Raw genomic sequence first — 14340 nt, 5'->3', positions numbered from 1 at the left:
GGGGGCTGGGGGGTGTTAAGGGGTGTTGGAGTGGGGGGATGGGAGGTTGGAGGGTGTGGGGGGTTGGAGTGGGGGGGATGGGGGGGGTGGAGTGGGATGTGGGGGGGGGGCGGGGGAGGGTTGTGCTGGGGGGTTACAGCCGGGGTGGGGGGGGTTGTGGTGGAGGGGGTGGAGGTAGGGGGGTATTGGGGGGGGGTGGTAGGGGGGGTTGTGAGGGGGGAGGGCTGGAGTGGGGGTGGGGGGGTTGGAAGGGAGGGGGATGGGGGGGAGGGGATGGGGGGGAGGGGAGGGGATGGGGGGGAGGGGATGGGGGGGCCCCCCCCAGGGAGCATCTGGAGCGGGGCAGGGCTTGGGACGACACCACCCGGGGGGGGTCCAGGGTGGGGGGGGTTGGGAGGAGCCCCCCCGGGTTTCGTGGGTCTGGGGGCGAAGGACCCCCCGCTCCCACCTGCTTCTGCAGCTGGCTGAGCTCGGGTGCTCAGGCTGTCGATGCGGACGCGCGTCTGCTGCAGCTCCTCGTGCGCGGCGCCCCGCCAGGCTGCTGTTCCGCTCCGCCGACTGCTTGGCGTTCTCCAGCTGGGGGTCAGAGCGGGCCGGGGGTCAGGGTCAGATCGGGGGGGGAAGGGAGGAGGCAAAACGGTGGGGTCAGATCAGGTCAGGGGTTGGGGTTCAGGTCAGGTGGGGGTCAGGGTCAGCGTTAGGGTAGGGGTCAGGGGTCAGGTCAGGGTGGGGGGCAAAACGGCGGGGTCAGATCTGGTCAGGGGGTCGGGGTTGAGGTTGGGGGGGGTCAGGGTCAGCCTAGGGGTCAGGTCAGGGTCAGCGCTGGGATCAGGCTTAGGGCCAGGTTGAGCTGAGCCCCCCCCACCCCACAGCTGAGGCTTTATCCTGCCCCACAGCCCCACATCTGGGGCTCAGCCCTGCCCCACAGCTGCCCCTCGCCCCCCTGTGGCCCCCACAAGCCAGACGCTGACCCCCACCCCCACAGCCGCCCCTTTCCCCCGCCCTACGGCCCCCCAGCTCAGCCGCTGACTCCCTCTCCCACAGCCCCCCCCCGCTCACCTTGGCGCCGTAGGTTTTCTCCAGCTCATCGCGGTAGTGCCGGATCTGATTCTCGTGCTGCCGCCGCAGGTCCTGCAGCGCCTCGGCCAGTTTGCTCTCGAACTCCTGCTGCCTCCCGTTGTCGATCTCCACCAGCCGCGTCTCGTGCCGCCGCTTGGTCTCCCGCAGCTCCTGGGGGGCATCAGGGGGGCAAACGCAGTCACTTGGGGGGCAGATGGCAGCACTTAGGAGGCATGTGGGGAGCACATGGCAGCACTTGGGGGGGCACATGGGCAAGCGGAGTCACTTGGGGGCACAGGCGCCCGCTGTGGGGCAGGGCTGGCAGTGGCGCCACGCGCCGCACCTCGCTGTAGATGTTCTTCTGGAACTCCAGCTCCTCCTTCAGGGTCTGCAGGCGGTTCTCGGCATCCACGCGCCGCAGCATCTCGTCCTGCAGCTGCTTCTTGGCCTCGCCCAGCGCGCCGTCCAGCTGCAACGCAAACACCGCTGCAGCCCAGCCCCACACATCCCCACATCCCCAGCCCCACACATCCCCACATCCCCAGTCCCACACATCCCCACATCCCCAGTCCCACACATCCACCCCCAGCCCCACACATCCCCACTCCCAGCCCCATATGTTTGGGGGTCACACGCAGAGACTCCGTGGGATCCAGCAATACTGCAGCCCACAGATCCCCCACGCATGTGCCCCATAGCACCCCAACAGTGACCCATAGCACCCAACAGCACTCAATAGCAATCAACAGTGCCCCATAGCGCCCAGCAGTGTGCAATAGCGCCCTATAGCACCCCATACCATCCCACAGTGCCCCACAGAGCCCAGTAGCATCCATAGTGCCCTATAATGACCCACAGCACCCCACAGCACCCAGTACTGCGCAACAGTGCCCAAGTGTGCCCCACAGCACCCAACAGTGCCCAGGAATGTGCAACAGTGTCCCATAGCGCCCACAACACCCCACAGCACCCAATAGTGCCCCATAGCACCCCATGGAGCCCCGTCGAGTGCAACAGCGCCCCATAGCATCCCATAGCGCCCCACAGCACCCAACAGCGCCCCACAGCACCCAACAGCGGCCCGTAGCACCCAGCAGTGCCCCACAGCGCCGCACAGCGCGCAATCTTTGCGCACCCCCCCGCCTCACCTTGGCCACCTGCGCCCTCAGGTCCCGCACTTCGTTCTCCAGGTTCCTCTTCTCACCCAGCGCCGTGGACAGCGCGGCCTCCTTGGAGTTTGAGCAGAGCCTCCAGGTCCTTGAGGCGCGCCTGGGCCGCCAGGAGGTCCGCCTCCTTCTTGGCGTTCCTGCAAACGCCGCGGGGTCAGCGGCGCCGGCATCGCCGGATCACCGCGCAGCGCCACACGGCGCCGCCTGGGGGCGGCCATGACTGCGCGCCGAGCGGCCGGAAGTGGGCGCCGCCAGACCGGAAGAGGCGGCCGCGTCGACGCCGGTGGCGCCCCCTGGCGGCAGGAGGTGGCGCAGCTCCGTTCCCTCCTCCAACTTCCGCCTCCCGGCCAACGCCCCACGGCCGTGGCACTGCTCTGCCCCATAGCACTGCTCTGCCCCATAGAATGACACTGCTCTACCCCATAGCACTGCTCTGCCCCATAGAATGACACTGCTCTACCCCATAGCACTGCTCTGCCCCATAGAATGACACTGCTCTGCCCCATAGCACTGCTCTGCCCCATAGAATGGCACTGCTCTGCCCCATAGAATGACACTGCTCTACCCCATAGCACTGCTCTGCCCCATAGAATGGCACTGCTCTGCCCCATAGAATGACACTGCTCTACCCCATAGCACAGAATGGCACTGCTCTGCCCCATAGCACTGCTCTGCCCCATAGAATGGCACTGCTCTGCCCCATAGCACAGCACTGCTCTGCCCCATAGATATGGCCACTGCTCTGCCCCACAGACATGGCATTGCTCTGCCCCACAGATATGGCACTGCTCTGCCCCATAGCACTGCTCTGCCCCATAGACATGGCACTGCTCTGCCCCATAGCACTGCCCTGCCCCCACCAGCCCCACGTCTGTAGGCTCACCCAGGCCCACAGCCCCCCATGGCTGGGCCTTTCCCTGTCCTATGGTTGTTCCTTCCCCCTGCCCCATAACCCCCATGTCTGCAGGCACACAAAGTCACCGCAGCCCCACAGCTGACTTTCCCCCCTGCCCACAGCTGATCCTCCCCCTGCCCACGGCCCCACAGCCCCACAGCCCCACAGCCATCCCTTCCTCCCCCCCCCCAGCCCCCAACCCCAAGGTCAGCGCCGTTCCCCTCTGCAGAGCGGGGGAATCTGATCCAAGCCCCAGCGCTATTTCCGTCTCCTCTATAATAAGAACGGGTCCGACGCTCCCCCCCACGGCACCGCACTGCGGGGAACCCCCTCCCCCCCAAGCCCCCCCAAAGACCCCGCGGTGCCCCATAGAGCCGCAGTGCCGTGGGGCAGAGCCGCCCCTCGGGTTCCCCTTGGCCCCACGGCACCGCAGGGCTCTGCCCACGCCGCGCTGCTGCCAATGACTCACGGCGCAACAATGCAGCGCCGGGCGGCCGGAGCTGCGGCTCCCAACTCCGGAGGGGCCCCAGGGATCCCAAAGTTGTGGGACCGCAGCGGGGATGGGGGGGAAAAAGACCCCATGGATCACAGAATGGCACCATTGGGGGGGGAAAAGACCCCACGGATCACAGAATGGCACCATTGGGGGGAAGGGACCCCATGGGTCACAGAATGGCACCATTGGGGGGAAGGGACCCCATGGGTCACAGAATGGCACCATTGGGGGGAAGGGACCCCATGGGTCACAGAATGGCACCATTGGGGGGAAAAGACCCCATGGGTCACAGAATGGCACCATTGGGGGAAAAGACCCCACGGATCAGAAAACCACGGGATCACAGCAGGGGTGGGGTGGAAAAGACCCCATAGATCATAGAATCCCATCACTGGGGTGGGAGGGATCCTATGGATCACGGAACTGCAGGATCGCAGCGGGGGGGGGATGGAGGGGATCCCGTGGATCCCAAAGTTATGGGATTGCAGTGGGGGGGGGGAGGGACCCTATGGATGACAGAATGCCATCATTGGGGGGGGAGCGACCCCATAGATCACGGAACTGCGGGATTGCAGCAGAGGGGGATTGGAGGGGACCCTATGGATCAGAAAACCATGGGTGGGGTGAAAAGATCCTACAGACCAAAGAATCCCATCAATGGGTTGGAAGGGACCCCATAGATCCCAAAGTTGTGGGATCGCAGCAGGGGTGGGGGGGCAGGGACCCCATAGATCATAGAATGCCATCAATGGGGTGGGAGGGACCCCATAGACACAGAATGCCATCATTGGGGGGGGGGGCAGAATGGGTGCCATCTGTGGGTGACAGAACTGCGGGATCCCAGCACGGCTGGGTGGAACCTGAAGAGCAGAGCTGTGGGATCAGCGGGTGGTGAGATGGAAAAAGGGGGGAAAAGTGATGAAATGGGGGAAAGGGGGAAAAGGAAAAGGGGAAAAAGTGATGAAAAGGGGGGAAAGGAAAGGAGGAGAAAAGGGGAAGAAAGAGAAGAGGGGAAAAGGAGGAAAGGGAGAGAAAGGGGGAAGAGGAAAAACATGAGAAAAAGGAAGAGGGGAAAAGGAGAAAATGGGGGGAAAGGAAAAAAAGGATAAAGGGGAAAAAAAGGGAAAGGAGGAGAAAAGGAGAAGGGGGAGAAAGGAAAAACATGAGAAAAAGAGAAGAAAACAGAAAAAAATGGGGAGAAAAGGGGAAAAAGGGGGAGAAAGGGGAGGAAAAAGGGGGGGAAAGGGGGGGAAAAGGGGGGAAAGGGGGGAAAAGGGGGGAAAAGGGGGGAAAAAGGGCCCCACGGCGCTTCATTCTGAGCCCTGGGGGGAGAAGGAAAAAAAAGGCGAATTTTGGGCAAACCGCCCCAAAAACCACAGCGACGTAAACGGAAAATTGGAGCTGGGAGGAGGAAAGGGGGGGGGAGGGGGGGGGGGGGGACGGAGCGGCTCCGAACGCACAGCGCCACCCCGGGGATCCCAGGGATCCATTCCCCAGCCCAGGGATCCACTCTTTGTGCCCCCCCTCCCCCCCCATCCATCTCCCATCCCCAGGAATCCACTGCAGTGATCCACCGTGGATCCCCGGCACAGGGGGGGGATCCTTGGGATGGAGACGGAGCCATGAGGATGGGGGGGGGGGGGAGGGGGGGATCCCTGGGGGTGGAGAAGGGATCCAGGAGGGTGAATCCGTGGGACAGATCCCTGGGATGGGGGGGACCCTTGGATCAGGGATGGAGGTGGATCCCTGGGATGGAGAATGGATCCTGGGGGGAAGGAATCCCTGGGACGGGGTGAGGATGGGGGCCGGATCCCGGGATGGAGGAAGGGATCCATGGGAATGAATTCCCAAGCCAGATCCTGGGGGGGGGGGGGGGGGGATCACTGGGATGAGGATAGGATGGAATCCTCAGGAATCCGCCCTTCACCCCATGGATCCGTTCTCAGGATCCACCCCCCGTCCCTGGGATCCAGCCTTCACCCCAGGGATCCATTCTCCATCCCCAGGGATCCCAACCTCCTGCCCCAGGGATCCATTCCCTATTCCCACCCCCCGTCTCAGGGATCCACCCCCCACAGATCCACTCTCCAGCTCCAGGGATCCACATCCCAGCCTCACTCCCTGCCCCAGGGATCCGGCCTTCGTCACCCAGATCCCAGCCCCCCCCCAGGATCCCTTCTGCATCCCAAGGATCCACCGTGGGACCTTGGGGTCGTGGGGCACCGGGGGTCGAGGGACGTTGGAGATGTGGGACTTTGGGGTCAGGGGATGGTGGGGGTCTGTGGGACTTTGGGGTCATGGGACATTGGGGTCACAGGATGTGGGGTAATGGGGCATTGGGGCCAATAGGGCATTGGGGTCATAGGAAATAGGGGTCTGTGGGACGTTGGGGTCTAGGAGACATTGGGGTAATGGGGCATTGGGGTCACGGGATGTGGGGTAATGGGGCATTGGGGCCAATAGGGCATTGAGGTCATAGGAAATAGGGGTCTAGGGGACATTGGGGTCATGGGGCATTGGGGTCACGGGATGTTGGGGTCAATGGGAACAATGGGGCCATGGGAACAATGGGGCCATGGGATGTGGGGGTCAATGGGGCCACGGCACTTTGGGGCCATGGGAGGTTGGGGTCGTGGAATATTGGGGTCAATGAGAACAATGGGGCCGTGGGACTCGGGGGTCACAGGAACATCGGGGTTGGGGGTTTTGGGGCCACTTGGGGTTTTGCGGTTCCCAAATCTCAGCCATCGCCACCCCTCCGCGAATCCCCGCCGCCCCACAGGAAGCCGTCGGCTGGGGGTCGTCAGCGCCGCAGCTCATCTGCGGGGTCCCATGGCTGCACCAACGCCACCCCAACCCCCCGCGTCGCCCCGCCGTGACTCAGCCCAGCAGAACGGAATGGAAAACCCAACTCACATCCCCTGGAGCTGTGGGGCAGAGGCTGGGATGTGGGGCACGGAGCCAAGATTTGGGGCGGAGAGCCAGGATGTGGGGGAGGGATGTGGGGCAGAGGGCCAGGATTTGGGGCTGTAGGTCGGGGATGTGGGGCAGAGCGCTGAGATTTGGGGTTGAAGGTCTGGGATGTGGGGCAGAGCTGCAGGATTGGGGCAGAGCAGCGGGATTTGGGGCGGTGGGTTCAGGGTGTCGGTTTGGGGCACAGCTGCAGGTTTGGGGTTTGGATTTGGGGCAGAGCTCTGAGAGCCGGGGCATCAGCTGGGGGCTGAGCTCAGGGGTTTGGGGCAGAGCTCTGGGCTGTGGGGCAGAACTGCGGGGTTTGGGGCTGAGCTCTGGGGTTCGGGGCCGAAGCGAAGGCCGGGGCCGTTGGTCCCTGTTGTGGCAGAGGCTGAAGGGCGGCACTGGAAATGGAGTTAATTATAAACGGAGTGAAATGAGAGTTGAGTCATAGGGAGAATGGGGGGGGGGGGGGGGGGGGCAGCTGTGGGGGATGGAAAGGGGAGGAAAAAAGGGAAATGGAGGAAAAAAGGGAAAAAGGAAGGGAAGGGAAGGGAAGGGAAGGGAAGGGAAGGGAAGGGAAGGGAAGGGAAGGGAAGGGAAGGGAAGGGAAGGGAAGGGAAGGGAAGGGAAGGGAAGGGAAGGGAAGGGAAGGGAAGGGAAGGGAAGGGAAGGGAAGGGAAGGGAAGGGAAGGGAAGGGAAGGGAAGGGAAGGGAAGGGAAGGGAAGGGAAGGGAAGGGAAGGGAAGGGAAGGGAAGGGAAGGGAAGGGAAGGGAAGGGAAGGGAAGGGAAGGGAAGGGAAGGGAGAAGGGGGCTGAAGCAGAGTGGCAGCAGGAGAGGAGGTGGGGTGGAGTAAGGAAGGAGCAGGGATGGATGAGGAAGGAGAAGTGGAGGAGCTGGGATGGAAACGGGCCGGAGAACAGATGGAGGAGGGATGGAGTAAAGGTGGAAGAGGAAAGGAGCAAAGCAGGAGCTGAGGGGGAAACGGAGAGAAGGAGCAGAGAGAAGGGAAGTGGGGTGGGATGGGGTGGGGATGTCAGGATAGGGGGAGGAGCGGGGGGACATCAGGATGGGGGGGTGGGGGATGTTGGGATGGGAGGGGTGTAGGGGGAGCATGAGGATGGGATGTTGGGGGGTTGTCAGGGTGGGATGGGGGGGACGTTGGGATGGGATGGGGGTGGGATGGGGTGGCAGCAGAGCAGGAGTGGGGATGGGGTACAGAGGAGAAGGGGTGAAAGAGGAGGGGGGATGGGGGGAGATGGGATGGAGGTGGAGATGGAGCAGAGTTGGGGATGGGATGGGATGGGATGGGATGGGGGTACAGGAGAAGTGGAGGAGGAATGGAGACGGGGATGGAGGAGAGTTGGGGATGGGATGGGAAGGAAGAGGGGAAAAGGAGGAATGGAGAAGGGGGAGAGCTGGGGATGGAGCAGAGACGCAGTGGGGGCTGAGACAAGAGGATGGCGCCGCGCAGCACAGCGCCGACCCACAGCGCCGACCCACAGCGCCCCAAAGTGCTGCCCCCAGCACAAAGTGCTGCCCCCTCGCCAGCCCCACGTGTGGGGCAGATGGGGCAGGTCGGGGTCGTGGCCCCACAGGCAGAGGGTCGGACTGAACGTCGGCGGAGCCACAGTGTGCAAACATTGCAGCGCTGACAGACAGACAGACAGCAGGCAGAGCCTGACCCACGGCCTGACCCACAGCCCCACAGATGCACACTAAGGGCACAGCCTGACCCACAGCCCCACACATAGGGCCACCTCTGCTCTTCCCCGGCCCACAGCTGGGGATTTCCATGGGGGCAAACCGCTGCCCCACAGCAGGGCAGTGCCAGGGGGCTGGGGAGGCCCAGTCCCTGTGGGGCCATTGGAGGACTTTGTCCCCTCTGCGCTGCACTGCGGCCTTCGCCCCATAACTGCACCTGTGGGATGGGGGTGGGCACCCGGCCCTTATAGCACAGTGAGGGGCAGCGCGGGGCCCGCAGTGCTTATGGGGCAGGGGAGGGGGGGGCCCTAATTCCACAATGGGGGATTTGTGTGAGACCCAGAGCACCTGTGGGGCGGGGGAGGGGCAGATGGGGGGCGGCAAGGGGGGGAACCGGCCCTCATGGGGCAATGAGGGCTGTGTGGGGCCCATGGTGCCTATGGGGTGGGGGTGATTTTGGGGGGAGAGGAGGGGGAGGCATTCAGCCCTAATACCAAAATGAGGGGCCGTGTGGGGCCCGTGGGGCCTGTAGGGTGGGGGGCAGCATGGGGGGCACCCGGCCCTAATGTGGCAATGAGGGGCTGTGTGGGGCCTGTGGGGTGGGGGTGATTTTGGGATGAGGGGCTGCATGGGACCCACGGTGCCTATGGGGGAGGGGGGGGGCAGCCCTAATACTGCAGTGGGGTTTTTTGGGGGGGGAGGAGGGAGGAAAGGAAGGGATGCTGCCCCATGGGCAGCTGTGGGGTCAAACCTGGGAGAGCGCGGTGCTGCCGGATGGCAGAGCTGGGGGGGGGGGGGTCGTGTAGTTATGGGGGCGCTTATGGGGGCGCTTATGGGGGCGCTTATGGGGGCGCTTATGGGGGCGCTTATGGGGGCGCTTATGGGGGCGCTTATGGGGCCATGCAGTGGGGCCGGCCGGGACGCGCCACGTTCCTGAGCGATGACTGCAGCCCCACAGCTCTGCTGCCAGAGCCGCCATCCCACAGCGTCCCAGGGCCAAAGTCACACAGTGCCAAAGCCGGCCCAAAACAGCCCCCGTCCCAAAGCCGCCCCCGTCCCAAAGCCGCTTCCAGCACCGAAGTCACCGCCGCCGTCCCACAGCCGCCCGCTTCCAGGCCATCCGGTGCCGACGTCCCCCTGGTCCCCATCCCAAAACCGACCTCACACCAAACCCATCCTGACCCCAAACCCACCCCCGTCCCACTGCTGTCCCCATTTCAAATCCACCCCGACCCCAAATCCACCCCGACCCCAACACCCGACCCCCCCACCCCCACCCCAAAGCTGCCCCCATTCCCCCACCTCAAACCCACCCCAATCCCAAACCCAGCCTGACCCCAAACTCACCCTGATCCCACTGCTGTCCCCACTTCACCACCATCCCCATCCTCAACACATCCGGATCCCAAATCCACTCCAATCCCAAACCCACCCCGGTGCCAACGCTGCCCCCACCCCAATGCATCCATCCTGATCCAAACCCACCCAGACCCCAAACCCATCCCCACCCCACTGCCGTCCCCACCCCAACCCCATCCAGATCCCAAACTCTACTCTGATCCCAAAGCCACCCCCCCCCCCCCCAGCTGCTCACAAACCCCCATTTTAGGGCCTCCAATGGGGCAGGATTTCCTCCCCCCATATCTGTCCCCACACACAGCGCGCGGAGCCCCGGGGGGGGGTGCAGGATGGGGGGTGCAGGATGGGGGCCCCCCAACCCAGGCACAGCACAGCACCCACAGCGCGGTTATGGGGTGGGGCTGTGGGTTCCGGGGGGGGAAATGGGTGCCGTGCCCCACAAAGCGCCCTTTGTGCCCCCCCTCCTTTTATCCCTATGCAAAACAGCCTTTTTTTTGGGGGGGGGGGGGGGGGGAGGGGGGTCACACAGCCCCACAGGCGACACCAACCCCACAGATCAGTGGGGCGGCCCTACAGCTGCACAAACCCAAAGCTGTGGGGTGGGGGGGGGGACGGCCGCCCCCCAAACAACAAATAAACTCCGGGGGGGGGGGGGAGGGGGGGGGGAAGGAGGCGGCGTTTCCTCATTAGGGCCAGCGATGAGCTCTGCTGCCCCTTAATTGGGCTTTAATTGGCGCCCTAATTGGGTTTGGGGACGCAGGGCAGGAAGGCGGCGCTCCGCCCAGGAGGGATCTGCTGGGGGGCGGCCCTAAAACCCCCCAAAACCGCAGCGTGGGGACCCCAAGCAGTGCGCTATGGGGCACCCCAAGAAGCCTCAGCTATGGGGCACCAGGAGGGCACCGTGGGGACCCCAAAAATGGCCCTATAGGGTCTTCTGCACCACGGGGGACCCCAAGGATCGCACAGTGGGGACCCCCAGGAGGGCCCTATAGGGACCCCAAAAACTGCGCTATGGGGGGCCCTAAAAGTGCACTATAGGGGACCCCAAAAAACAGAGCTATGGGATCCCAAAAACTGAACGAAACGGACCCCAATAAATAACCTCTGGGGACCCCAAAAACTGCACCATGGGGGCCTCCAGGAGGGCACTATAAGGGACCCCAAAACCTGAGCTCTGGAGGTCCCAAAAACCGCACTACAGGGGACCCCAAAAACTGCACCATAGGGGGGCCCTAAAAGTGCCCTGTGTGGGACTCCAGGATGGCACCATAGGGGACCCCAAAAACTGCACCATGGGGCCCCAAAACTGCACTATAGGGGACCCCAAAAGCCCACTATGGGGGACTGCAGGAGGGCACCATAGGGGACCCCAAAACCTGAGCTATAGGGGAGCCCAGACCGGTGCCATGTCCCCCCCCCCAGCCCCACAGTTCCATGGGAAGCAGGGGATCTGGCCCCATAGCCGCCCCATAGCCGCCCCATAGCCGCCCCATAGCCGCCCCATAGCCGCCCCATAGCCGCCCCACACCCCATGCTCTGGTGGGGCCGATAGCGCAGCACAGGCGGCTGTGGGGCAGGAGATACGACAGGACACCGCCCCACACATCCTTACAGGACCTCTGCCCCATACATTTGGGGTCCCGTGTAGGATCGCCGCCCACAGTCTGCTATAGGGCCCCCATAGGATCTCCTCCGCCCCACAGATTTGGGGTTCCCCGTAGGATCGCCGCCCCACAGCTGCCCCCCGCGGGGGAGTTTTGGCGCAGCCCGCATTTCCCTTCTGAAACCACAACCACCAAACGCGGCCCCGAAACCGCGACCCCAAAACCCACAGAGCCGGAACTGCCCCACAGGAACCCGGGCGCCATGGGGCGGACAGATATGGGGTTTGCATGGGGCAGCTCAGCCCCACATCATGGGGAGAGGACACTGGGGTCTATGGGGTGGACATGGGATTTTCATGGGGCAGCTCAGCCCCACATTGTCAGGATCTATAGGGAGAGGACACTAAGATCTATGGGGCAGATATGGGGTCTGCATGGGGCAGCTCAGCCCCACATCATTGGGACCCATGGGGAGAGGACACTGGGGTCTATGGGGTGGATAGGGGATTTTCATGGGGCAGCTCAGCCCCACATTGTCGGGATCTATGGGGAAGGGACATTAGGACCTATGGGGCAGATGTGGGGTTCTCACGGGGCAGCGGAAGGTTGGCCCCATAGAATCAGTGGGGCTCCGCGCCCCACGGGCCCCACAGGCGCGCAGCGGGGTCGGGACGTGGCAGAGGGGCCGCGGTGTGGGGCGGAGCGGCGCAGAGCAGAGCAGTGTGGGACGGGACGGGGGGGGACGGGGGGGGGAGCTCCCTGCCCCACTGCGCGGACCTGTGGGGCCAGGAGTGCCGGACCCCAGAGAGCGGCCCTATGGGTCCCGGCCCCACAGCGATGCCGTGCCCCACAGGGTGACCCCACGGCCTTTAGGAGATCCACCCCACAGATCCCAAATGCCGGCGCCTTCAGGTGCCCGACGCTGTGGGCCGGGGAGCCAACGCCCTGCAGTGGGCCTCTATGGGTCCCGGCCCCATTGGGAACCCAGCACCCCACAGCCTGCCCCATGGGTCCCAGCCACCCCGGAACCCAACACCCTATGGCCTGTCCTATGGGTCCCAGCCTCACTGGGAACCCAACTCCCCATGGCGCACCCTATGGGTCCTGACCCTCCAGAACCCAGCGCCCCACAGCCCGCCCTATGGGTCCCACAGCCCCCATAACCCAACTCCATCCATGCTGCCCCACACATTCAGACTCCCAATGCCGCAGTGTCGGAACCCAACGCCCCCCACACCCCACACAGACCCCACACCCCTCATAAACCCCACAGCCCCCCTACCCCCCCAGCCCCCTATGCTCCTCATACACCCCGCAGCCCCCCATAAACCCCACAACCAGCTACACTCCCCCTAGGCAGCCTTGTACCCCCATGCACCCCACAGCCCCTTGGACCCCCCCGATTCTCCTCAGACCCCACAGCCCCCCATACTGCCCCTATACTCCCCTTCAGAGCCCCCCTACCCCCCCACAGACTCCATGCCCCCCCACACCCCCATCTGCCCCACAGCCCCCCCACCCCTCGCAGTCCCCCATGCCCCCCACAGTCCCTTGGACCCCCTACTCTCCTCGGGCCCCACATCCCCCTGCCCCCCCCCTGCCCCCCACATTCCCCCTATACTCCCCTACAGCCCCCTACCTTCCCAGACTCCATGCCCCCCTGCCCCCCATCCACCCCGCAGCCCCCCGACCCACCTGGCCTTCAGCTCCTTGTGCTCCTCCCTCACTTTGCTCAGCTCCAGCTGCAGCCTCGCCCGCTCCTTCGCCACCGAGTCCAGCGTCTTCCTCGCGTCCGCCAGCTCGGCTTCGTAGGCGGCTTTGATTCCCGACACCTCCCGGCTCACCACCTCCTCGGACTCGGTGATCCGCAGCCTCAGCCCGGCGTTCTCCAGCTCCAAGGATCGCACTTTGTCGATGTAAACGGCCAGGCGGTCGTTGAGCTCTTGGAGGTCCTCCTTCTCCTGCAGCCGAGTGATGCGGGTCGGGGACAGGGGGGTCCCCGAAGTGCCGCCGCTCCGGCCGCTCCTCCGTTGGGACGGGGTGGACATGGCGGCTGCGGGGGGCGGCGAGGAGCCGGGGGGTCGAAACGGAGCGAAAATAAGAGGCGGGGGTCCGGAGGCGGCACCGGCGGCGGAGGGCAAAGGAGAGGCGGCGGGGGTCGGCAGGCGGAGCGGGGCGGAACGGCGGGGGGCTCCGGGTCGGGGGGCAGAGGGCGGCCGAAGGGGGGGCGGCGGAGCTGCCGGGGGGCGGCGGGGCGCAGGAGGAGGGCGGGGGGCGCACGGAGCAGCGCTGGATCCCGCGGGGGCTCCAACCCGAACGCCGGCGGAGCGCGGCGCCGCGGAGCTGCTGCTCTTATAGCGGGGGGGGCGGGGAATCCCAGCCCCGGGGGGGCGGGAAGGCGCTGCGTCACCGCGTGGGGCCGCGCGGAGGGGGGGCGGCGGGGCGGGCGGCGGCGCTGAGCCCCATAAGTTGTGGGGCGGGACGGGAGCCGGGGAACCCCGGGGGGCCGCAGTGAAAGCCGGAGCTGTGGGGCGAAAGGTCCCCGTGGAAGCCCAAAAGTGGGGGGCAGGAGGTGCCCATAAACCCGAGGCAAACCCCATAAGTGTGGGGCAGGAGGATCCCAGGTGACACCCATGAACACATAGGGAACCCCACACGTGTGGGGCAGCAGCTGTGCAAGTGACCCATAAACCCACGGCAAACCCCATAAGTGTGGAGTGAAAGACCCCAGGTGACCCCCATCACCCCATAGGGAAACCCAGAAGTGTGGGGCAGCAGCTCTGCAAGTGAACCCATGAACCCACGGCAAACCCCATAAGTGTGGGGCAGCAACTCCTCAAGAGACCCCACTGACCCCAGAGTGAAACCCCACAGATGTGGGGCAGAAGTTCTCCAATTGACCCCAATATCCTGCCCAGTATCCCCCAATGCCTCCCAGTACCCCCCGACCCCCCCAGTGCCCCCCAGTCCCCCCCCGGCCCCCTTTGAAGCCCCCCCCCATTCCGGGCCGCTTCCTGGCTGCCGGCTGGGCGGAGCGGGGTTCCCCCCTTGGCTGCAGACCCGCCCCCCCCCCCCCCCAAACCCCACCCAACCCCCCCCCT

At 65.0% G+C, this 14340-nt stretch overlaps 1 protein-coding gene across 1 annotated transcript; it reads right to left on the bottom strand.

Annotated features, from left to right (window-relative positions):
- Positions 1 to 349: 349 nt before the first annotated feature.
- LMNA (lamin A/C) lies at positions 350 to 13456 on the bottom strand (the record flags this gene model as incomplete). The annotated part of the gene is given in 8 exon segments (XM_052665402.1): positions 350 to 472; positions 474 to 530; positions 532 to 576; positions 1060 to 1230; positions 1403 to 1528; positions 2208 to 2297; positions 2299 to 2365; positions 12935 to 13456. Coding segments are annotated over 8 exon segments (1032 nt in total), but the record flags the coding sequence as incomplete, so codon positions are not given.
- Between the last annotated feature and the right edge of the window lie 884 nt (positions 13457 to 14340).

Source organism: Tympanuchus pallidicinctus, unplaced genomic scaffold (assembly GCF_026119805.1).
Source record: "Tympanuchus pallidicinctus isolate F22 unplaced genomic scaffold, pur_lepc_1.0 scaffold66, whole genome shotgun sequence".
Taxonomy (NCBI): Eukaryota; Metazoa; Chordata; class Aves; order Galliformes; family Phasianidae; genus Tympanuchus; species Tympanuchus pallidicinctus.
This window is presented reverse-complemented; position numbering and strand designations above follow the sequence as displayed.